Source organism: Coturnix japonica, chromosome 9 (assembly GCF_001577835.2).
Source record: "Coturnix japonica isolate 7356 chromosome 9, Coturnix japonica 2.1, whole genome shotgun sequence".
NCBI lineage: Eukaryota > Metazoa > Chordata > Aves > Galliformes > Phasianidae > Coturnix > Coturnix japonica.
The window spans coordinates 6,478,081-6,502,470 of record NC_029524.1 but is presented as its reverse complement, the minus strand read 5'-3'; the positions used below and the strand labels follow the sequence as shown (position 1 = coordinate 6,502,470).

The window sequence follows — 24,390 nt, the reverse complement described above, 5'->3', positions numbered from 1 at the left end:
TTTTCAGATTAAAAGCTTAAAGTTCTGTTGATAATTAGGGCAATATAACATTCCAGTACATAAATATAAGCACCTTCCAACAGTGCTTCAAGGGATGCTGCTGACTTGTCAGCAATATAAATGCAAAAGCAAAACAATTCAGACCAAATAGCTTTGGCTGGCACTCGGATCAAATGGAGAGATGATGTTTTTCCTTTCTCATTAAATCTGGCACATAGGAACAGTGATTAATAGCAATTAAAGTCACTAAAGCTTGAAAACATTAGTCAGCTTCTTTCTCAGGAGGCTGTATTTGAGAGGAAACTGGGCCTTGGGATTCCTGCTTCCTGTGTGTTGAACCATGAAAGCGTGTGCCAAGGGCTCTTTTTGTGACAGAACTGCCCATTGCACACCTTCTCTTGCACTATCCGAGACACTGATTGCATTTTAAATACGATGCTGTTATTTCTGATGCACCTTTATTAAATGTACAGAAATCAAATATGCCTAATTAAATCATTTGTAGGTTTGGTTTAGCAACCGCCGTGCAAGATGGAGGAAGCAGGCAGGAGCCAACCAACTGATGGCTTTTAACCACCTGATCCCAGGAGGGTTTCCACCCAGCGCCATGCCAACACTGCCGACATACCAGCTCTCTGAGCCATCCTATCAGCCCACCTCCATACCGCAAGGTACAGTAGCAAACAGGTACTTGGCTAGAGAGTGCTACCGGGGGCTTCATGTGTTGATCCACTGCAGAAACAAAATGTTTCTGAAAATGTAGAAAAAAGGACATTGGCTACATTAGGGAGTGACTTGATGATGACCTTGCAAGTCTGCTTATTTAAAATATGTAAGGATTCTAATTTGTTTTGCTGCAAGAAAGAGCTGGTTCCATGTGAAAGGTCTTTCAAGAAATAATAGCCCCATGCATTGCAGAAGTGTGATGTGAAAGAAGCATCACTTCTGTCCTGTCCTCTTGGTTGCTTTTGGTGATGATGCACTGAAACTTTAGTAAGTACTACCAGCTTTTCCCAGTGGAAATAATCAGCTATTCAAACCATTGTTTTGCATCAGATAGTAGCAAGTCTCAGCATGGTAAAAATTTGTCATAACCTTACCAGAAATTCTGTGAACACTGGTAGATTGGAGCAAGGGAAACAGATCATTATATGTAGTCTTTACTAGATTTTGCTGTTAAAGGAAATCCATACAGGAGAGATGGTATAAGCCAAGTTACCGTATCCTCCATGATCCCTCTGTGACGTTTTTATGCTAACTGCTGCTGAATGTTGCTGCCAGATTATCTAAGTAATGGAATTTTCGAAAGCCAGGACTTTTCCCATCCATTGTTAGCTTCACTACAAATCACAGCAGAGTTTCTATGCTGTGACCAGAAAGGGAAAGCCTGCCTTCTAAACAAACTAAGCTTTTCTTTTGAATGTAAGCTTGTATGTGTGTGAGTACGCGCTTATATATAACTATATAAATCATCTAAAATATATTTATTTTCCTATGTTATATATAATTTTGTGGTGTCAGTTCTAAACAATGCACTTGCTGAGAACTGTGTGAAAACTGCAAGTGTGTGTTTTGGCTTTTATGGTCTATTTAATAATGACAATTTCATGGAATTTGTATGTAATTTTACTGGCCAGCTAGATATCTAGCAGTGTCGAAGGCTTACCATTCTGTTTAATCAGTACTTCCATGCAGGTTCTGATGAAATTATATCAAGTCGAGCTTCACATAATGAACTTATTACGCTAGAAAAAGAGGAGGGAAATGATCAATGTGTTTCTTTTCCTTCCAGCCGTGTCTGATCCAAGCAGTACAGTCCATAGACCTCAGCCTCTCCCTCCAAGCACTGTACACCAAAGCAGCCTCCCTTCGAACCCAGAGAGCAGCTCTGCCTATTGCCTACCCAGCACCAGGCATGGATTTTCCAGCTATACAGACAGCTTTGTGCCTCCGTCCGGGCCCTCAAATCCCATGAACCCTGCCATTGGCAATGGCCTTTCACCTCAGGTCAGTCCTGTGTTTTCAGACAGAGGATTTGCTGTATACCAGAACCAAAGAGTCTATTCCCTCAGGCCACAGTATAATGAATTGCCAAATTTAAACCATAATGTATTCTTTATACAAGCCACATGATTTCAGTTTGCTAGTTTCCTTCTTTTTTTTTTTCTTTTTTTTAAAAAATTTTTTATTTTTTTCTTCCTAATGGCTGAATCAAGAGTCATAGCTCATATTTAATTTCAGGTGATTTATAAAGTAATCATACAGGGTTTGTGTTTACGTTCAGTTGTTAGGCATTGGTAACACACTGCTGTTTTCCTGAAGATCCAGTGCTAGGTATAGAAAGTAGATCTTGTAGCTTTTGCATGAATAAAATCTCTTTAAGATAACCTCTCAAAGGTTTCAGCAGATACTGCGGGAAAATTGCAGGCAAGTGGCGCTTGGAGGGTTCTGAGAGCTGAACGCTACACTTTGAGATGGATGAGCTATAATCGAGTTATAAATACATAAATTAGGAGCATTACTGCTCTTCGGCAATGTGTAAATGCATGACTACCATAATTGTTTTTCTAATTTGCATGAGCTCTTCTTAGGAAATCACGTTAATAAATTGCCTTGATAATTGAGTGTCAAAAGGTTGGTTAGATTTTCCTACATGAGGCATCTGTCTGAAGCTGACATTATTAGTTAAACTTGAATAGACAGTAGTTTATTTTATTAGCTAGAGCTTTGCCCAGGTGCTTGGAAAGAGATGTCCACTAAATTCTGAGAAGTCACAAAGAGGATGCAATCTATAATTACAATCAGGAATCTCTTCAGGGCTGAAAGTGAGAGTTTTAACGGCTTTATCTTCTTTCCACCCTTTTTTCCTCGAAGTGGTTAGAAAAACAGAGAGAAGCTCAGAATGACACAAATGAAAAGTGAAAAGACAATTATACTCAATTACACACTAATCACCGACTATCACCACTGCCTAAGCAGGGAGAGGGCATTCTAATAGGCAGAAAATGAGATTTTAATGGCACAAAGGGTGGCCAAAATAACGACTCATATATCTTTGCCTCCTTCGTTTTCTTCAACTTGTGGTTTGCATCTCGGGAGTACAGTTCCTGGTTCCTGTGCAACGGTGATAACTCTGTGCAGCTGAAAAGTTCAAAGGCACTGGAGTTGAAAAGAATGAATAACAAAGGCAATGAAATAAACATTTTTGCCCAAAGGCAAAAGTTCATAAACCCTTTTTTGTAACAGTAAATGTAATTAAGTTTCACAGATTCCTATAGCATAGAGTGGAGTACAAAACTTTATGGCTTGAAACCTCGAGAAAAAAATACCAACAGAAAAAAACAAACGGATGTACTTCCAACAAGACTTGAATGGATTTTGTTCGAAAGAATCCTCATTTCTAAATGCAATCTTCAACAAAAGCCATGACTTTTTAAAAATGGTTGGTTTCATAATATGCAAGGCTTCCACAGTTTGGATATAAATATCTTTCTGGGATTGAGCGTTAATCCATCAAAGGTAGTTGTTAGTGTCAGTTTAAATGTATGTTAGTTCTGGCTATGGAAAATGTGATCTTTTTTTTCTTTCACAAAGCTTTTATTGTCTGTGACACAGAAGTTGAGCACAACAGTAAAGAAATCTTGTGATGTCTGGGCAAAGTGGGACAAAACAGTGAGGCCAGGCTTCCTCCCCCCAAAGTCTTGCTGATTTGAGTTTTGATATAATCAAAAGGAGATTCTGGAGCAGATTAGACTTCTTTTAATCAATTGCTGGGCTTCTTTACACCCAGCTCTGTCATTATGCTATGAAACTTCTGCTGGTTTTTGTTTTTTAACTTTCTGCTCTAAACCTTTTTTTGCCTTGGTCTTTAGAGCTGCTGTCTTTATTCTGCACCTTTACCAACAGGTTTAGAAGGAGGCTGATCATTCAGAAATTGATGCTGTGTGTTCATCACTGATCATACACAAGTGATCTCTTATATACACTTAGATGCTGAGCAGCTTCTTGACAACGGAATGATGAACCTGACTGGCTGATAAATATATTTCCATCACTTCACTGCAAACAAACAAACAAATAAAACAGCCCTAAAACACTCATGTATTGCTACCTATAGCACCTCTGAAACAGTCTTGGGGTCTGAGTGATAACGGAGATACCTCTGGATGCAATGACATACTCAGGGTTTGAGTCTCTGCAACTATTCTGTCTTTGTTGCATAAAACTGTTCATTCTGTGGAACAACTGTGATTCCAAAGAAACAACAACTGTGCTTTATGCCTGAAGGACGAGCACAAGACGCTGATTACGTCTGTGCTGTGCTCCTGGGTGTAAGATGTGATTCAGTTGGTTTTGGGGGGTCCCTTGCTGGGTTTCCTTGGGACCTGTGCACCACAAGTGTCCGAGTGTAGCCAGAAAGTTTAAAGCCAGTTCTGCACTGGTGATTTTATTAAGAAAGAAACAGGAATTTTCCTGCTGAGTGGGCATGTTGCACTGCCTTGCGTGTGTGTGGAATTTAGATGAGAGAGGATCTTTTGGCTGGCTGGTGGATTTTTGACCATAGTAAGTCTGGGTGTGTGAGCAATTAAATTGTGTTTCCACCCATCAGTGTCTCTCTCAGAAAAGCACTCTGGATATACTATGCATAAGGCTGAATTTACAGTGACTTCAGAGGGAGGGAGGAGGTGGGAGCTTTGTCTGAACCCAAATAATCTTTTTTGTGAGTAAAAAAAAAACAACCCTCAGAATTTGCAGAAAAAAATCTAATATTAAGATTCACAGGATTATACTCTTACCAGACTTAAGCCCCCTCTTCCCTTTAATTTGAGTTTATTCCAGTTGAGGGTCTGACACGCAGACCTCTGGGGGTGCTTTATTTGCTGTGGAGATGTTTCCTTTCTAACTTTGTTCTTGGGTATGATGGATTGATGTGTTGTTCAAGGCAAGCACAGAAGGAAAGGGGAAATGACTGGGATGCTGTAACTTTATTTTTATCACTTCAGCCATAAACTTGGAAGTTAGAGGACTGTACATCTTGCTCAGTTTTAAGGAGCAGAACTTAATGTAGCTTTCTTGCAGGCTGGTAGTTTACTGGAAAATAAAATGGTATTCTTGTTTATAAGACTGAAAGAATAGGAAGGGTCCCACCTGGTGAACATTCAGCTCTTTATTACATCATGGTAAGACCTGCAGATCCCCTCCAGATGATGGATGGCTCTCCTTGTGCATCTGGTTTCCTCGCTACCACCTGGCTGTGGTGAGAACCTGGCCCGCAGACCTGTCGAAGAAAGGCTTCTGCAGGAATGAGATAGTGATGGATGTCTTGGGGAACCGATAGCTGGGAGTGTCCTTGTTTCAATCGAATAGAAAAACAACCAGACCACAAGCACTCCATCTCAGCCAGAGCTATCAAAATATAATGTCAGAACAGAGATTATTAGTGTGTAATATATGTAAATCGCATATTTTTATGTTTTCTATGCCTGTTATGCAGCTTCTTGGCTTTAATGCATACATTTATGGGGATATTGTATTTCCTTCTCAAATTAGGTTTCAGTTGCTTAGTGCATTTTCTTTTAAGAAAAACTGGTTAACTCAGAATTGTTAGGGAATAGCGTATCTGTGGGTAATTGTGTCTACAGGAGTTTATCGTGCCTCTGAATTGCCATAGCACTTTCTGAGTCCGGCATTACCAGTCACCCCTGGTTCTTAGGCTGTAAACAGAAGATGGACTGCCGTAACATTTGTCTTGCAAGAGCTGCAGGTGTATGGTCTTATAAGAGCAGATTGTTTTTAAGACAGGATTTCAATATTTTGAACTGCTTCGTTTAAGACAAGGAAAAGGTCTTTTCCGGTGTACATGGGCATCCCTTGACCTTGTCATGTGCTTTTTATTAATGTCAAAGCAGCACAGTTTGCCCTACACAGTTTGCAGGTTTGGAAGCGTGCTGTTTCTGGCTGCTCCTAGGTTCAGAGCAAGCAGCAACACTGTGCTCACATTGCTGCCCATGAGGCTACTTGCTTCCTGCAGTTAACTTTTAGGATGCTCTGGTAAATTTTTAACAGAGAAAGAACAAATGTGTGCAACCTCTATCCTGCTGGACATCAGGTTTTCTTTTCCTCCTTGCCCTCCAGAAAACTACTGAGCTCTACTTTTTCCTTTCCCTTATTGTCCTTCTCTATAACTGAGCCTAACTAGTAGCTTTAAAGACTGTATTTTCAAAATGGAAAGAGGATTGAATGTTGAAGTGCAGAAGATCACAGTATTGTTTGAAAATACTTCGTAGTTCTCATGCGATTACCTGGAGTTCAAGACTGATCTTGATAAGTAAATTCCAAACGTTTCTGTGAACAGTAGTAAAATTTCCAGCTGTTTCAGGGTTTCTTTTTTTTTACTGTCAAAACATTTCACTGCCTGAGTTTAAGAATGAACCTGTAACTTTTCATGGTCAGACAGATCCTAGGTAACTGGCATTAGTTCTTGTGAGCATTGGTTTTCATTAACCTGAAGCATAGATTTGACGGCGGCTGTCGTATCAGTTAGATGTATTCATACTGTCTTGTTAACTCTGCTAAAGAGAATGCTCCGTTAAAGAATAAACTTGAATTTCCTCATTTCCAGGGCAGGAAGAAAAAATACAACTGTTAATTAATTATGCCTTTTACAATACCTTCTGATTACTGTGCAGCTGAAAATATCATATTTAGTTCCTTACCAATCAGAAGCTCATAATGTTTGTCACAGTGATGTTGGCTTTGAGAACTCTTTACTTAATGACCAAGAACATGTCAGGGATTTCCTTGTGGGGAAAAAAGTTAATTCACGTGATATAACTTTAATTTTATTTTTAGTAAAAATAAATGCATTAGATGAAAGAGGGGAAAGTTCAGTCCATGGGATTATTTCTGTTTCTGGAATATGATATAAATACATGAGATTCAATTGTTTCATAATTGTTACCTTGCAAAAATAATAACATCATTTCGAAAATACTGTCATTATTAAAATAAAATGCATTAATATGTTTATTATATAGATTAATTATACTTATTAGTATAACTGCAACAATAAACTGGTGACCTTACATTCTGAATGTCCACCACAGCTCCCTTCCCTGGGCTTTTTTCCAGCTTCACTTTCCCCTTGCCAGAATGTTTTCGAGGGCAGAATGCAGCCTTCCAAACAGGTCTGTTCTTACTGCTCAGAAATATGAAGTAGGGGGAGGAAAGGGGAAAAAAAAAAGGCAGTGGACTGATGGAAAATCATGTGAAAATATAGGAGCAAAATAACACCACATGTATAAAACTTTTCAGTAAGTACTGTGATTTTTAATCACGTTTTTCTTTCACATTACAGCCATCAAACTGCGGCAAATTTATAGCTCAGAGTTTGAGGTTTTCTTTTTGAAGGTGCTTTTTGTAGGCACTATAAGAAGATAATGCTTATCCAGGAGCTTTGACAGTTCTTCAATTAATACGTTTTGAAACAGTCAATGATTCTGACCATTAGCTGTTTCTCTGCTCATACATTTGGCTGCTGTTTCATGACGAATCTTCAGGTGAAAATTTCTTTCAAAAATGAAGCCTGAGTTTTCCCTTCCTCTAGCAACTCCTATTTAAAACAAAAACTTTATGTTTATTTGCCTCAGAGGTTAAAACACAAACCAGAATGTTTTAGCATAAAGCATCATTCATGATATATAATAACTGTAAAATTTTGGAACAAATCTTTATGGTAATTTCACATCTTAAACTTTATTTTTATTTTTATTTTTCTTTAACAGACATCACATAATAAGCCTTATTTTGTACCCTGTGATATTGAAAGTTTTAGAATTACCACCAGATCAACTCACCAGTTTCCATAATAATTTGTATCACTTACAATATACCCAAGATGAGTGTTCAGCTGCACTGCTGCTCTTAAACTAATGTTTTGCTGCACATAGAATTTAAATTTGAACCACTTAAGAGAAAGCGTGATTTAATTCTTCCCAGAATATGTGACTTGTATGCATTGGTGAACTTTTAATTCTTTAATGAATTCACAAAATGGAAATATCTACAGGAATGTAAGTACTTGCACATTTATTCAGATAATGGCTGGTGCGTGAATGAGGGCTTTGTTATGAGTAACCACTGGTGGCTTACTTGAGTAACTATGTTCTGTATTTTAGATTTCCAGAGAGTACTAAAAATACCACAGTATTTAATATATAATTATATATATAGAGAGAGAGGCCTATATTGCAGTGGGGTCAGAAAGAGCAAACTTTAATCCATAGCAAAGTTGCTCTAGAAAGTAATGTGTCTGTCTTCAAATGTGTAGGGCTCAGTTTGCATCAAAATTTCCAGCCCCTCAAAAGAGAACTGCCCAATTTTTTGCTTTATTTTTGCCAGGATATCAGTAACAGTAATCGTTTCCTTATAAAAGGAAGAATGAGTGCTGAGTCAGAATGCTAAGAGGCTTAGTCCTGCCTAGTCAAAACAGCAAAATGTTTGCTTTTTTCCTGCTGATGGTTAACCTGGCGTTAGAGTCCTTGGCATAGACACTAATGGAAGCCTCATGAATAAACCCTTCCCTACAGGTTGGATTCCTTCAGCAATGTTTGTTTGTCATCTTTTTCACATTTATGGATAATATTTCTTTTTAACTACTTGGCGAGGTTTTTGTAGCAACTTCCCCTTGGTTGATCCAGCCATGAAAGACCATGTAATAGCTGTAATAGAGCCAGAGTTCAGTGATAATCTTGCTGTAAAAGCTTTGCAGATCACAACCCCAGGCTTTCTGCCAGTGTCAAAATTAACCAGTGTTTTGATTTAAAATAATGAAAAAAAAAAAGGAAAACAAAATGGTTTTTGTTTGTCTAGCTTCCAGAAAACAGAATGGTGTGTTCTGGTTCTGAAGGCGTGTGCGAGTCTCCAGCCTTTGTGATGGTGGCTGGATTGTCTCTGTTGTGTTTTGGGCTGAGCAGTAGGTGGGAGAAGAATTTATTCAGAAAGAGAAATCTAACTCTATGCTTTGAACAATTGTAAGTAATATTGCCATATTTAACAATATAAACTCACAGGCCAGTACCTACACTTCCTAATACTGCCTAACAATTCTGAGATATTAAGTATTGATATTTAACTACATGCTATATATATATAAATAGTATATAATAGAAAACTGAACATACATTCATCTTCGGGCCATCTATTTTGCCTTTTCAGTCTTAACATTTTTGAAGCTTCTCCATGCAACAGGATCTAGAAAATTTCTCTTAATCATTTTGATAGAGTCACCTAGTCCTGTGAGTCCCTGATGTAGTGCCTGAAAAAAAGACACTAGTTTAGAGACAAACTGGGGTAATGTTGTGGACATCAGTAATCTCCTGTAGTTAAAAATATAATTCTTGTAGGATCAAGTTATCCTCTCAGTTGTCCTAGATGGTATATCGCTGCACCTTCTCTGATTTCAGTGTAGCTACCACTGATGTGTAGTGGTGTGAAATCAGTATGAGGCCTCGTTTGATTCAAGTACTCAGAAGGTCAGATCATCGGCTCTTCAAAGTCGGTGTATTTGCTCCTATTTTTATTAACCAAGTATTTGGTTCCAAGTGGTTGCCAGTTGGCACAAAATTCTTACTCTTGAGTTTCTTCACATATCCAGCAGAAATCGTCGTGTTTAAGAAATGAATCAGAAATACAGCTCTGTGATCCTATAGGTATAGCTCCATGTAAGTAGTTCATTTTATACAATCGACTAAAATCTGCCATTCTAGTGTAGGAGGGCAAACATTTTTATGTGCTTTACAGCGCAGTATATTTTTTGTGTGAGAGATTTTTCTGCAGTGAAAAGAGTTAACAGCAGGTAATGCCATTCATCTCAGAAGGAGTTTGAAATTTGCAGTGTTTGTGATGAATGAGGGTATCTGACCCACATCTGTTTTACATTAGAATGGAACATTGCCCTGACATCGTTAGGAGCATTTGTCAAGATTCCCTGGACAGAGCTTCTGTAAATTACATGCTGCAAATGTGTCAGGGTCAGATAAGAGGATATCATTAACTCCACTAAAGTTTACTGGTGATTCTGTCAGTTCAACTTAATACGTTAACTGCCAACAATTTTCCTTGAGCTGTTTCATTAAATCTTTCATTCACAGGAGGGGGAAAAAATGTATCACTGTACCCAAAAAAATATTGCACATGTTCTTTTCTCATAAATCATATTAATTGCAGACATGGTCACAAAGCATATTAAATGCAGGCATGCGTAAATGAATTAAAACATATGAGAATTTTATTGTGCTTATGGTAGGTCCTACGTCCTAAAAGACCAACCACATTAATGGACATAATGCTTCATTTAAATGGAATGAGCTTTTTCTCAGTTTCATGGACTTTATTTTATTAATGGTAGAAGTATTTTCTAAGAGCTGATAGAGGACCAGATGTCTACGTGGTGTTTAAGCTTTCATCATTTCTCTTCCTCCTGATCATAACCTCAGCCTGCGATGCTGTGTCAACAGAGATTTGTTTCAATGAATGTTTGGGATGTTTGGGATGTGCTCCATGAAAACTCTTCCATAGAGTTGACTTGTTTCAGTTCATTCTTTTTGATATTCCTGAATGCACTTTCATTTTCTAACAGAATATACAAATAACTTTATTAATTACATACGCTGTCTTTTATTATAAAAACCCAAAGGCTATAGATCAACTTTTTTTCTTTTTAAGGAAAACAAAACATGCAATGTAAAGCAGCCTGAATCTTGGCATTTATAGGGGTTATTTTCTAAAATAAATAGAACAGTTACAGCAGCATTTTAACTTCTTTGAGATCCAGATTGGTGAGGGTGACAATTACTACTTCAATTTCCCCTCATTAATTCAGAGGCAAGTACTCATTTTCCAGTAATTTGAATGGTATGTGGACTGTATAAATGTTTTTGCAGTGGTTAATGAAAAAACCCAGATCTGCTTACTTATTTCGTATTATACTGTTTAATACTAGCAGAAGTTGCAAAATCCACATCTTCATGTGTCTTTTGTATGCAACTAAGCTGAAGGTGCTGAGCATCTTACAGCATGGCCCATTGATGGCTATCTAATTGATTAGGTGAAAGTCAGCCATGCCCTTCCTGTAACTCCTTGTATGGGTGATAAGGTCATGGCACATACCATATGAAAGACTTTTGCCCTAAGGCTACTTCCCTTATAGCTTTCAAAACAGACATAACCAAAAATCTAATTATTTCGATACTAATCAACTACAGCGTGATTCCTACGGCTTCTGAAGAAGACTTTTCTATGAAGATCGTTATTCTAGTTTTCCCCACCTCAGAGACAGGGTGCTGTGCCAGTTCTTCTCCAGAGTGTCTATTAGGAGCATCTTATAAAAGATGCTTAAAGGCTTGTACTATTTCCTGATTAATTAAAAAAAGAAGTGAATTGTCTTGTGCTATGTTCTGTTGAAAATATTAAACAGAAAAGAGTTACTTGCAGTGTGTGGTTGGCAAAATAGCTATTTGCCCAGTTTAGCAATCCATCATAAAACTCCTGGTGGAGATGGTGTGTGATTTGAGAGCTCACATGCAGAGGAGTGGCATCAGGACTCCAGCGGGGCTGTGAGGGCAACACAAGCTCAGGCTGTTCTCCCTGCTCTTGAACCTGGAAAAGAACATGGTAAAATGCTGTAAGTACTGGGATTACATTGGTGCTATACAGGGATGGAAAGGGCTGTGCACTTATTTCAGATTTCTGATAAACCATGAATGTTTAAAACCATAGTCAAAACTACAGTTTTGTGCCAATGTACATATTTTTCACAGCAGTAATTTTTAACGTAAATGTTTATGTTAAGGTATGTGGGGTTTTTCTTTTTGGTGGAATTTCTTATTCTTTTAAGTTCACAACCTTAATTTTGAAGGATGAATATTAATATAACCTATGCTCATTGAAAGCATAATGTATCTAACATTGTATGCTGCCGATGCAATATCAGTTGGTTAAACATGCTACGTTGTCATGATCACATTGCTTCCCAAAAGTCCAAGAGAAATGTATATTTTCTAACATGGCAGAACTTACTAAAATAATGTTGAAAAACCGTAATACTTTTCAGAATCCAGTTTGAGGAGAATAAGTTGGGAGTCCAGTACTTTCATCTTTTAGTGGGTCTTTTGGTGTCATAATACCACTCAGGTTGCCATTTTAGTATGATGATTTCTTAATCTCTGGCAATTCTAAGGCTTCTTAAGTTGTGTCATATGAATCTCAAATTCTTTTTAATAGGTTTTGTGCCTTGAAAAAAGTGATTTGAATGAAGTATGAATATATATAGATAATATAAGATATATATGTAACATTGCATACCCAAATCCAAGTTCTTTGTGTTTTTAACTTCAGTGCTAGGGTTTCACAATGAGATGTGCTGAGTGCACCTCAAGACATGATTTGTATGCGTGAAGCAGGCAGGCATCTGGGTGTTACTTTTTGAAGTCCCCTGCTTACGCCTTTTGCTTTTTCCTTATCAGACATGTAAGACCTGGATTTGTCTTCCTTCCTAGTCTCTAATCATGATCCCTGGGGCTTGTTTAGCTTATTGATTTAAAACAAACAATTCAGATCTTGCTGAGCTGAGTCTATGAGCTCCCTGCAACAAAAATCCCTCTTCTATTGAAGTGGGAAATAAATACAATTTGAGAAAGGACACCAAAACTTTAGGAACCAGACATATTCGTATGAGCATGGCTTTATTTTTCACAAAACAGACTGCAAATTTAATAGTTTTTGTTAGGTTGGGATAAGTGCAGTGAAGCAAAATGATTATCAAAAAGCACGTGCCAGATATTTGTGATGCTTTCTTGGAGGCAGACCAACTTAAAATGATCAGGTTACGCTGTTTTGGCAGCAGCTGCACATTACCTCTCCATTTTAACCTGCAAACTGCTTCTCAAGCTTTGAAGTGCAGCTCCGTCCAGCAGAAGCAGGCAATTCTCTCAACAGAACTTACTTGCAAAATGGGCTGTAGAGATGTGCTGGGAATGCAAATACACACCGGCCTATAATGTGAGTTGATATTTGTAAATCAAGCATTTAGTACTGCAGCTTCCTTGACTCCTGTTTAAAAGCACAGGTGCTTCTGGAATCTTTTGTGCTTTTCTACTGGAAATTATAGCTTAGAGGGCTGAGCCTTTGTAAAGACACATATGTATTTTCCAGTTATCTCTTTCCATTTAATCTCAGTTCAGTTGTTGATTTTATAACTGTTTGTGTATGGACGGCTTATTAAGGGAGTCACAGCAGAGCTGCCTCAAGGTCAGTCTGGACAGCCAGACTATTTCTGTTGTCTCCTCTAACTCAGGACTAAGTTGAGAACTGGTATAATCAACAGCACTTTATCCCATTCCACATCTTCAGACCAGCACACAGTGTATCCAGAGACAGGAGTTAGGGCTTCTCTGCCTCTTCCCTACACGTTTATGTTCATCTTGGTGCTGGGATTCTTTGTTACTTCTGTCAATGGCATTGCTGTGATTCACTCCAAATTAATGCCATTTTAGATGCTGCTGATCTTAGATTAAAAAAAAAAAAACAAACCACACATGCATGTAAACTTTTTCATAGCTTTTCTGTATTAGTGGACCATGCAGAACTGTATGGGTGAAGAGTGGCTGTCTGTTTCCTGTTCCATTATGATTGAGTCCTCGAGGAATAAAAACCTGCAGAAATCCTGGCTGGGGCACAAGATCAGACAAAGATCACAATAGTTTTTGAAATTACTTTTCCTTCTTTGCCCTTAGTCTTGCTTTTTGTGGGTTACTAGCCATCACTTTTTATTTCGATGGATAATGAAGCCTTTTCTGCTCTTTGTATTAGTTAGCTAAAGCATAGATTTAAGCCTACCTGTTTTAGGAAGACGATGAAAAACTTGAGGACTCCTACAGCCCCTACAAGAATACACTTTTCCACGCATTTTAACTCAATTATTCTACCTTTCGTTTTAGGTAATGGGACTCTTGACTAACCATGGTGGTGTGCCTCACCAGCCCCAAACTGATTATGCCCTGTCCCCTTTGACTGGAGGTCTGGAGCCCACCACCACTGTCTCAGCCAGCTGCAGTCAGCGGCTAGATCACATGAAGAGTTTAGACAGCCTGCCTACATCCCAGTCCTACTGCCCTCCAACCTACAGCACCACTGGCTACAGCATGGACCCCGTCACGGGCTACCAGTATGGACAATACGGACAAAGTGAGTACTGCAACGCCATAGTCATTGATCAATTGTATGTGTTTTTGTCTGCAACAAAGAAAATTACAGGAATAGATCCTAATGGCTGACTGCTACTACTCTCCAAAATCGAGTGGAGTGCACTGGTGAGATAGCTGTAGGTTGGAGCAAGAATTCTGCTGCATAATTATTTTCTTAAGTGATGTCAACAACATCTTGATGTTATTAATTGTTGAGACATGAAACCTGATTGCCATTAGGTAAAACATAAGGGTTGTCCAAATCGAAATAACCACTGGCATTCCATTATTAGAAACACATGTTCTTAATGAGGTCAGCTCAAGAATCATTACAGTATATAATCCCAGATACGTAGAGTTTTGTCAAACTTGTCCCAGGAATAAAAATATTAGTCTTTTTCCTTTGATATATCAATATTAAATATGACAATGTCAACCTGTAGTTGGCATGGCCCCATGCTGCGAGGTTGTCACAGCGTGACTTAAAAAGCTTCTTTTGTTGTTTTTTTTCTATTGCAGGTGCCTTTCATTATCTGAAGCCAGATATTGCATAAATGAACTGTCCACTTCAAGTTAAAGCTGGTGTTATTTTCCGGTCTCGCTCCAGAGCTTGGATACCAGGGATCTTCTCAACACACTGCAGTCTAAACCGGGGCAATCCCAATGAGAGGAGCAGGATTGTCCCGCTCTCTCCAGTCATAGCATTTAGTAGACTTCTGAAGACTGAACAAAGCTATACAGAAGACAGAGGCCAAAAGCAATAATGAATAAATAAATGCGACATGGTTCATTATGAGTGGGTATACAAAACAGAGCAGAACTTAATATTGCTGCCTGGCAAAACATTCCGTTTTTTTTTTTGTTGTTGTTGTTGAAATTAATGTGCATTGATTGGGACAAATGGAACATGTTGAAATTTAGCAGTTGAGCTCTGCATACTCTGACTCATCTGGCGTCCAGTGCTGACTTTAGTCTAACGTTAAAGCTGCCCAGTTTCTGAAGCATGGGCAGCAGAACCTCTTTTGTTACACACTGGAAATGGCCATCAAGAGGAAATGTCACAGTCTATAGGAAGCTAGGATAAATGCAAAAGACTTCCAGAGCAACTTACTGGTTATCTTACCATGCTTCTGTAATCATGTTGTCAATAAATGCCACTTATGAGTTTTGCTTTACCGAGAGACAAGATCTCATGTAACATGAAAAATACATTTTATCTTTTTATGTGGAGTTTTCCTGGTCCATTGTACCTTTTTGAACAAACTTGGAGGGAAAAAAAAACCCAACGTGACTGATTTTTTCACAACTGCCTAGCAATGTGCAATACTGTGTACCTCACACAGGCTTTGGAATCATCCAAAGTCATATAGATAGAATCAGAACTATATTTTTGCAGGTACTTTTATTTTTGCAGTGCATAATTCCTAATGATCAAATACAGAAATGTTGCAGTTGCTGGACAGCTAAAATCCAGCTGCTAATCATGATTTAAAGGTCATTTGCAGGAAACAGTAAGAAAAAATGATTACGTTTACATTTTCTAGTGATGTACGGGACATGAACAGAGATGGACCTGTACAGAACACAGTCGTTTAAATTATACAGTGATATCCGATATAGAAGATAATTATAGGAGCCAAGGTTTACAAGAAGTTTGCATTGTGACATTTTAGAATGTCAATAAATTTGTGTTTTGTGATGTTGAGAGGAAGATGGAAGACGGTGTTATTTATTTCTCTCTATTCTTTGAACAAAGAGAGAGGCAGAACACAAATACATTCCTTTTAGTGTTAAGGACAATGAAGTAGTGCATTAGACTAGATTCAGTACGGAGGTTAGTTCGCACATTGGTCTTAAGGGAGAGGGAAAAACGAAATCTCTTTGTGTTGCAGCCTCTACCAACAGCGTGTTGTAAAAAAAACAAATGAACAAAACAACAAAAACAAAAAAATGTCTTTCATGTAAAAAGTTCAGTAAATATTTACTATTTATAATGAATAAACAGTTATGAAGCCTTGCAAAGCACTGATGATTTTGTCCTAAAATGTAGTATTGTGCTAAATACATTGATACATTTTAATCTGAATATCATGAAGAAATAAACCATGTTATCTTCAACTCAAGGTGTATTCCTTATGTTAGTGTCTTCTGCACGCAATCTAGAGCAGCAGTAGCCTTGGGCAGCCTCTGTGCTCAGGCACTGCTTGTACGCTGCTCAGAGGTCTGGGTTTGTCTTTTTTCAAGCACTGTTAGCACTGTATGTCTTCCCAACAGCAAAAGCCTCATGTCTTTGCTGTGCGTTTGAAGGGCTTAAACTCAGTGCAAGTAGGTCAGCTATGATGGTTTCACACAGCGCTAGAACTCTAATGAGTAATGGCTCATGGGCAGCTTCTGTACTGGTTATTTTTTCATCCTTCGTACTGGTTATTTTTGCATTCTTAAAGGCCTCGGGAATTTGTTTACAGGGTTAAGAAAAGGCAACTGGGGGAAAGACTTCCAGACAACTGGAATACGTTTCAGTGGCACACCAGTTCTAGAGGGTTGGTGGGCATTTAATTTCCTCACTGCTTTGTGGGGGAACTGGCTACCTTGAAATGTTCAGCTCTTATGTACTCATTTAATTTTTGTTTTTATTTCATTGTTTGGAAAAAAAGCGCTGTCTTATCAGCTGGAAAATGAAATAATAACATTTTTGAGAGGAAGGCATTTAAAAATGCTGAAATATGGAGAGTTTCCTTTCTAGATTATATTTCTCTGGTACACTTTTAATATCTGTGATAATTAAAAATTACGTCTCCTTTTAATAACAATTTCCTTCTCTAAGATTCCCATTTTTTCTGATGTTCTGTTTTCCATTGCCTTTCCCTTCCTGAGGGCTTGGCTATTGGCAATTGTGCACTGTCCTCTGCTTGCTACAAAGCTCTAATGAGCCTTTTTCCCCTATTTGCAAGACATAAGCTGTACAGTACAGGATAAAAGCTGCTCGCGCAGTTAGGAACTAGATGGTGTGATTGCTTCATCCCCAAAGGGCTGTACCTTTGTTGCAGGTGGAATGATTCTAACTCCACCTTTGCCATCAGCCTTCTTCCATTCCATCGGCTGGGGTGGAACAGAGCTGGCATTTCTCCCCCCATCCCTGCAGAACTGCTGGAGAAGTGCTTTCTGGACACAAAGCCCAACAGCAGGCATTTTTGCCTCAATCCTCTATTTTTAAAGTGTCCCCCAAGATTTTCCTTGCAGAGACTAATAGAGAGCTGGTGAGCCTGGAAACAAGACAGATATGGAGAAAATCATCCTGCTGTCTTGCAGGCAAGCCATGCAGTCAGGGAGCTGGGATGAGCTCTCGGAAGAAGTGAGGACTGGGGCAGAGGGACTAAGCAGGTTCCTGATTTATGATGTGCCATAGGAATTGTTGACAGAGCTGTAAGGATTACTTGGGGTACTCTGATCCCTCCTTGTTATCACTGCCAAGGCTGAAGAGCTTGGGAGCCACATGTGTTTCTGGAATACAAATGCTAAGCACTCAGAAAGTCAAAGGGGCATGAGACTGCCATGGATATTTCATTTGACACAAATGCCATGGAATAGCTCAGTGAAATGTTGTATTGAGTCCCAAACATACTTACTGATGAGACTCTTCCCTCCTCTATTTTCTCTTTATTTTTGCTTTGTGCTTTGTGTGTGTGGGAGGAGAGCAATGTGTGTGTTGCACATGCTGTAAGATGGAAATAAGTAACGATAGCTGTTTAAACCAAGGTCTAGGGCTTGGGAACTTCTGAGAGGTGGCTTTTGAAGAATAAATATCTATTACTATGGTACAGTCCTTGACTTTAAATCTTCCTTTTATCAAAAGTAACCCGTACTCTCTGAAAATACCCCAAAACCCTAATGTGATAATGTGTAAAGCAAACCTTTGTCCTGAATCAGTAACCACGAAAGTTTTCAATGCTTTCTATCCATAAAGTCTTCTGACCTTAAAGTCTGTGAGTGGATCACTGAAAGATACACCTGTATCTTTTAAGTAAGAAATAAATTTTAGCAATATCAGTAAGACCATCAGGAACCAGGGACAGCTTGAATTCATAATGCTCCTTGTATTGTTCGTTGCAGTCTTCTGTTACTTGCTTAACAATTGAAAGAAAACCTACATCCTGATTAGAGTATCCTATTTTTAATTTACATTGGCTTTTGCAGTGATGTCTAGGTATTGCCTAGAGCCAGATAAAATTAATCTGGAACAACCCAAATAACTACACTACACTAAACTACCAAATTTTTGTTCAATTAACCTTAGATATGTATTTCCTTTAGATTATATAGATGACATTGTAATTGTCATTTGCCAATGGTGAAAAAGCCTTATGCATCTTTCGGTAACTCTGAATCGGGGGATATATCATATGAAGTCATAAAGTTATCTTAAAGAATCACACAAATTGATTTGAAGTTCTTTATCAATTGTAAAATAACCAAAAATTCAGTCTGCTTCTGCAGTCACTGTAGGTAATAGCCACTTAGGTCTGTCAGTTTTTTACTGCCTATTTTCTTCCAGCACTTTAGGGCAGCTCACCCCAATCTGGGAAGTTCTCATCAGTCATAAGGAGCTGAAGGATTCAACAAGTCAGATTATTAGCAAGGAACTGGTTCAAATATTTACTAACTATATGTTGTACAAGTAGGCTTCAAAATCAGTGTATGTACACATTGCTGGAGCTTGGTTCTGTTTCACTGTTGTGTTTATACAAGCAACACACAGAAGTGCTTACATGTAGCTTAAACCTTTGTTTAAAACACACTGCCTCAGAACTGATGGTTGTAGAGCCTTGTAATCCAGAGTGCCTGTGGATATCTCAGCACTGTAGCGTATTGACATGCACTGTTTATTATTCAGCTACTCGGGCAATGTCATAGAAAATCATAATAAAACTAGGAAGACACATCACATTTGACCTTTGCTGAATAATTTAATAAAGCTAGCTTGATACACAAATACAAAAGAGCAGTTGCTGATAAGAGCAGAACTATTGCTTCCTTGTTCGAGAATTGGAAACAGTTCAGAAGCTTTATTAACTATTTGGTGTCTTCATCTCTGCTGCAGTTTGTCCCTTAGGCCAGAACCAAAGGCTAAGCTGCTTGTTTCTTCCTGCTCTCTCTTTCTCTTGGCTCCTATCCTGCAGGGACTTATTTCCTTACATCTCAGGAGAGAAGCAGCTCTAACAGTGAATTGCTGGGGGATGTTATCTGCTGAGGCTGAGGAAGCTCAGGACTGGGAGCAGAGAAGGACAGCATCTGGCTTTATGGATGGAGCTGTGGCGCATGAGGTTGGAGAGGCCGCCATCTTGTCCCATGCAGCAGTCCAGCTTCCAGGGCAGGAAGTGGAGCCATGTTGGGAAGCCTCTAAGAAACCTACGGGGCAGTTTCTCCTGAAGGTGAAACTCAGGTACAGCTTCACACACGGGGTTTGCTGTCTGCTGTGGGGAAGGCACATAGTCGCCATTAAGTATTGCTTAACGCACCTTTCCTCAAGCGTTTGGTGTCCACACAAGGTGGCTGAGGGGAAAAAGCATGGCGGCTGCAGGTGGGTTGTGGTGATTTGTTTAATAACTTTGGATCCTAATTAGACTGATCCTGCGAGCATTAGGCTGGTTTTGCTTTTAGGGCATTTTTCAGGTCAGTTCTTGATGCAGCCCTTGAGTGCTGGTGCTGAGACCTTTAGAACCTCATGCATGAGGCCTGCACTGCTGTGGCGGGTGGCTGAGCCCTCCTGGGCGTCACCTCAGGCCAGGCCGCTGTCACTGGGGCAGGCTGGGCTCACCTCACTGAGAGCAAAACCAGCTGATGGACCTCAGAAATAATAGTTGACTTGCAAAGCTACCCCATAGATCCAGGTAAGGCACATCAGGGCTTTACTCAATGAGCTCGTGGGCGAGATCTATGCCTGCTTCCTTTTGATGTATTCATCAGCAAAGGGCTACATTAATGCCTTCTATTAAAAGGACCTGGAAGGAGGCTGTTCCCCCACCCTGCCACAATGTTATTCTGCTAGTATGTCGTAACACTTTACAAGAAAACAAAAACTGTGTTAGTATGATAGAATCACATGCTCACTTGCCAAAGAGAGCTCCAAATATTTCCCTTTTTTATTAATACCTAAGCCTCTTTAAAAAGCCTCCTAAAATGAATATACATCGTAGATAGGGAGCTCCATCTTATATTCCTGTACACTTAGGCAGTTTCCTTTGATTTCAGTAGAAAATTTAGGAGCATGAGACCTGGAGATATCAAAGGTGAGTGAGCCAAGCAATTCTGATCTGTGAAACTATAGTTCTGTTGTCTCTATTCTGATTCTGCTGAAGTTCATCAGGAAAGATTAACTTTGGCAGCTTATTCAGTGACTAAATCTTGATATTTTTGTGGCTTAATTCATAACATAACTGTAAGCTATTGCCCCGTGTTTATATTTCCCATCCATTTCTCACATTTCCAAAGCATACTGATATGTGATCCTGGCAATTTAGCTACCATAATTGGCATTTTTCTAGGGCCAAAAGGAAACAAATTCCTTATCCTCCATACTTCTTTAATTTCTGAAAAACAACAAGTAACATGGTTAATCCTCTTTTTGATCTTTTTTCCCCCCTTTGAGTTTTTCTTATGGCCTTTTCCTTTTAATCTTTTACTTTCTTTTTAATCTTCACTCATTGTCCCCCCACATTTGAAGAATCTTGTGTACTTACATCTCTAAAAAGAATTGGACCACTTTATGGAAATAGCTGTTTAGGATCTTGTTCAAAGCATCATTATGTACTTTTAGCTGTTAGGGGGAGGGTGGAAAGAAAGGAGAAAGCAACTCTAAGCAGCATTTGTGTAACCTAACAGAACACTGATTTGTTCAATTCAGGGTGGAAAAGCACACAGAACACCCTAAATTAGGATAAAAATAGATTATATTAGAGGAGCAAAATGCTGAATGAACATTTCCTGTTAATTGGGGTGGGACATATCATGAGGCTCTTGATACAGGTGTGTTTGGGCAAGAGCACTTTAGGAAGGGTAGAGCAGGGCAGCACAGCAGGTTGCTATCACTGCTATCAGCATTTTGCAAACTACCCCCATCTGCTCACTCCAATCAATGTTGCAGTGTAAAATGCTTCCTAAGAGTGAGGGGAGCATGATTGTGGTCTCACCAGAAGCATGACTGGAGGGGGAAGAGTTTGTCTTCTATGGTATGTATATGCCTTGGTTTTTAATTCTGCATATGTGGAGTCTTTAAGCCTTTCCTAATGTGGTAAGCGTTCAGGCTGCAAGGCTTCCTTTATGTGTCATCTTTTCTTACCTTATGTGGAGATTTACTCTGTGAGCTGTCTTGTGGAAACTGGTAAAATGATGAATTAATCATGATAAAGGGCTCTTGTTCCCTCTCTTCTTGAGGGACTGATCTCGATATCTTATGCTATGTCTGAAAAGGAAGATGTAGAGCTGAGTTTATTGTACCTGAGCTCTGAATTTGTGAGCTTCCTCTGGGATGAAGGTTATGTACTGAGAAGTGTGGCCCTGTAAGTGTTGTAATTCAGCTTCCAGAGTCACTGGTGTGGATCTGTTTTGTTGGTTTTTTTTTGCTGAAAGATAAGGGTAGGTAAATACAAAGCCTTGTGCGTGTTGTTAATAAGCATGAAAAAGTGTGGGCATGGCACTAGTTGCTCATGGTGTGCTGGAAACTGCTGCTTCAAATTCACAGGTGTGATTTCTGTTGCTTATTTCTCTGCTGAAGTGTAATATCCCGTGTCCCTTTATCCCTGCCTTATTTGTTTATTTACTTCCTTCTAATACCAGAAAGCCAGAGAAATCTGGCCAACAGAGAGAGTGAGTTTTCCAAGTAGGCAGGAAGTTGGCAGGAATTAGTTTGTGTGCAGTTTATGGAGGCTCTCGTGCTCCTTCTACTGAAGCAATTTCTTTAAAAACAACAAACAAAAAAGACCTGCAGAGTTCTGAATGAAAATCCTCTTCCAGTTACGTGAATATAAACTGGGATCTGGGTTCCCCTGAATGTTTTATATTAGTTTAGAAAATGTATCTTAGCACTAGTTAAACTAATGCTAAAGCATTTCTTCAGTGTCCTCAGAATGCTACCAGGTCCTCCGCATTCATATGTGAGAGTAGGTGAGTAAGATCTCTCCCATAACTTAGTTGTAACCAAGAACAGGATTTGGCATTGCTTTTTATGGGGATTTTTTTTCTTTTCTTTTTCTTTCTGATTTTAAAACAAATAGTTAAAATGTGGAGCTGAGCGTTTTTTTCCAGGAGTGGCATATTCTAAATGTACTTATGCCATAGTCTGCTGCTCATATAAGATTACAGACTTCACTTTCATCTTTCTTTTTACAAGAAACCCTTAATGACAAATGCAGGCTGTTTAGTGATACCGATATACTGCAATCTTAGCATGTGAATTAGTCATCATACAATCAGTTCAGGGGGTCAGGCCTAAAGAAACAGTTCAGAGTTGGCAAACTGCTCGTCCAGTGATGTGCTCTCCACTTCAAAGTCATGGTGCTTACTCCCCAGAATTCAGATCACAGAAAGGAACAGCTGGCATTGTCGTTTGTGGCAGTAAGGACTGGTCGGGCTTCTTTTTTTTTGTAGCAAGATAAGGTTTCACTACTTTGTAAAACAACAATTTACTTTGGAGTGACCTGGCCTGTAAAACACAATAGGAAGCAGGAATCCAGGGAGCGCTGCTCTGCTGTTATTGTGCAAGTAGATGTGACCTGTGTCAAACTACACTGAAGAAGACTTAACCTTGCCTGAAAATACTCAGTGCAGTCTGCTCGTCAGTGACAGTCGAGGTTTTTATTTTCCAGAACAACTTTATAGGCTGTTCCTTTCTGTCTTGATATTCTTTTGTATTTCTGGTGTGGTCCATATTTATGGCAGCATGCAGCTCCAGACTCCCAGCGCTAAATTAAATTATTCAGGTTCCCGCTTGAGCTTTGAAATGGCCTGATTTCAGCTGAATGTAAAAAATTTCATGCTTAGCTTGGAGGTAGCAACTAGTTGAGATGACATATTGGGTGTCCTTCTGAATGCTGGTTTACTCACAGCTGGAGTGATTTGCCTTTCACTTAGTGACTGAAGCAGATCTGCTCCTCGAATATAGTGAGGAAGGAGGAGAATAATCACACATTTAAAACTGCCTGGCAGATGTATGTCTTAAGGATTTGTTATTGTTCCATTATTGTTATTATTAATAGACTTCGCTTCATAGGCAAGGCAGCCTTATCAGCCAAATGCCTCATTATCAAATGACTGAGACCCAATAAGTGCTCTACAGCATTCCTTACCAAAAGAGGAAATGATTGCAGGCCAGATCCAAGCCCTGTAAAAGCTGGTGGATAGATTCCCACTTCAATGAAGCATCGCTTGGGGCCCCTACGTGCTCATTCTCCTCTGTGTTTTCCTGCATGCTTTTTAATTCACCAACATGAACCAAACAGCTCTAGCTTCTCTCATCTCTCAATGTGTTCTGCGACTTCTGGAAAGGAACCTGGACACAAAGAAAAATGCTACAGAACAGAAAGAACCACAATACAAACCATATGACAATGCCTATTTCTTCATCCTCTTTGTCATGCTATTTTACTCTTTCCTGGCACTGACTGTCTTTTTTGGTTATGTACGCTCGAAGAAAGCTATTTCAAAGAAAGATCCTTACCAGGAGTTCATCGAGGACAGGAATCAAAAGAAGTGGAACGCGGCCCGGCCGGTGGTGGTGAAATTTGACTTTGAAGAAGAGAGTATTCTTTGAACTTCTCAAACTGAATTGCTCTGCAAGATGCACTGGGCTGCCTCTGCTGCTTATATTTCAAGTGAAGGTCTACGTGCTTATCTTGTTCGCCTGTCCCCTTTTCAGTAAGTCAAAGCATTGCTTGAAATTGCTTTGACCTCTGATGGTTCTTTCCAACTCTAAGGATTCTATGATTCTATGAAATAGGTAATTAAAAAACAAATTTTTCTTACTTTTTTTTTTTTCTTTCACATTTAATTCGTTTGCTGAAATGCAGCTTTTATAAATACTGGAGAAACTTAAATATTAAAATGGCAGTAAAAAGTGGCCATTTGTAGCATTTGCTTTCAGTTTGGTGGAACA

At 39.1% G+C, this 24,390-nt stretch overlaps 1 protein-coding gene and 1 long non-coding RNA gene across 9 annotated transcripts in view; one reads left to right on the top strand and one right to left on the bottom strand.

The window, feature by feature from the left end:
- Positions 1-16,361, top strand: part of PAX3 (paired box 3) — a 61,317-nt gene extending 44,956 nt beyond the window's left edge. For all 4 annotated transcript variants that reach the window (XM_015871337.2, XM_015871338.2, XM_015871340.2 and 1 more), the window contains exons 6-9: positions 506-671; positions 1,793-2,007; positions 13,998-14,244; positions 14,763-16,361. In XM_015871337.2, coding sequence (XP_015726823.1) covers positions 506-671; positions 1,793-2,007; positions 13,998-14,244; positions 14,763-14,797 — 663 coding nt within the window. In that variant the 3' untranslated portion in view covers positions 14,798-16,361. The remainder of the gene's footprint in view (positions 1-505; positions 672-1,792; positions 2,008-13,997; positions 14,245-14,762) is intronic.
- LOC107318023 lies at positions 665-24,098 on the bottom strand. Of its 5 annotated transcripts, none has more exons than XR_004308399.1 (5): positions 23,956-24,098; positions 11,488-11,658; positions 5,149-5,406; positions 1,667-3,159; positions 665-751 (listed from the first exon to the last, which is right to left on the bottom strand). It is a non-coding gene; the product is annotated as an uncharacterized LOC107318023 (long non-coding RNA). The 5 variants fall into 5 exon arrangements; XR_004308398.1 differs by having other exon boundaries at positions 1,667-3,141; XR_004308400.1 differs by having other exon boundaries at positions 1,667-1,745.
- Positions 24,099-24,390: the final 292 nt, after the last annotated feature.